This window comes from Corvus brachyrhynchos, unplaced genomic scaffold (assembly GCF_000691975.1).
Source record: "Corvus brachyrhynchos isolate BGI_N302 unplaced genomic scaffold, ASM69197v1 scaffold183, whole genome shotgun sequence".
In the NCBI taxonomy this organism is placed as follows: Eukaryota; Metazoa; Chordata; class Aves; order Passeriformes; family Corvidae; genus Corvus; species Corvus brachyrhynchos.
Genome location: NW_008236926.1, coordinates 197,907 through 198,936, shown reverse-complemented (window position 1 = coordinate 198,936; position 1,030 = coordinate 197,907). Strand labels below are relative to the sequence as shown.

Here is a 1,030-nt window from a genome sequence, read left to right as displayed (position 1 = left end):
ATACAGGGAATGTGGGTCCTTCAGTGGGGGATGAAGTTGGAGCAGTGCATGAAGCTCTTCTGCAGTCGGGGCACTTGCAGGGCTTCACTTACCGGTGGCTCCATTGGTGTCTGTTCAAGGCTGAGCTCTGGATGAAGCTCTTCCCACACTCGAGACACTCGTAGGGCCTCTCCCCGGTGTGGATACGCTGGTGCCTGATAAGGTTGCATTTGCGATTGAAGCTCTTCCCACAGTTAGGGCAGCGGAAGGGCCTCTCATCCGTGTGAATCCGCTGGTGCTTGAGGAGCTCGGAGCTGGTCTGAAACCTCTTCCCACACTCGTAACACTCGTAGGGCCTCTCCCCAGTGTGGCTCCTCTGGTGGATGATCAGCTCACAGCTCTGTCCGAAGCCCTTCCCACATTCCAGGCACTCATAGGGCCATTCCCCAGTGTGGATCATCTGGTGGAGGATCAGGTGGGAGCTCCTGATGAAGCTCTTCCCACATTGCCCACACTCGTATGGCCTCTCCCCAGTGTGGATCATCTGGTGGCGGATCAGGTTGGAGCTGTGTCTGAAGCCCTTGCCACATTCCCCACACTCGTAGGGCCATTCCCCAGTGTGGATCATCTGGTGGCGGATCAGGTGACATCTCCAGCTGAAGCTCTTCCCACATTCCTCGCACTTGTGGGGCTTCTCCCCAGTTTGAAGCTGCTCATGGATCACCAGGTCTGAGCTCTGGCTGGATCTCCGGCCACCTTCCTGGCACAGGGTGGGTCTTTCCTCCTCACAGCTCCCTGGGCTGCGTTTGCAGCCCTTCCTCCTGTGGGATCTCCAGGGCTTTTCCTCCCCATTGGATTCCTTCACCATGGAGCCGCTCAAAATGGCCTCTTCCACCAGGTTCTGCTGCGGGGATTTGTCCTCCCTGGGCTCTGTCCTCAGCTCCTTGTCTGGGGGAGGAAGGACAAGGAGAGGATGGGATTTGCCTCCGTGCCACAGGGAAGGGCAAGGAGATCCCCCCAGTCCGTCCCCGGCAGGACGGCGTCGGCAGCG

General features: G+C 58.7%; 1 protein-coding gene across 1 annotated transcript in view; it reads right to left on the bottom strand.

Moving 5' to 3' along the window:
* LOC108444597 (zinc finger protein 629-like) overlaps nt 1-1,030 on the bottom strand; it is a 28,497-nt gene continuing 27,467 nt past the window's right edge. The window contains exon 2 of the mRNA XM_017728272.1: nt 1-1,030. Within this exon, the coding sequence (XP_017583761.1) occupies nt 89-1,030 (942 nt within the window). The 3' untranslated portion in view covers nt 1-88.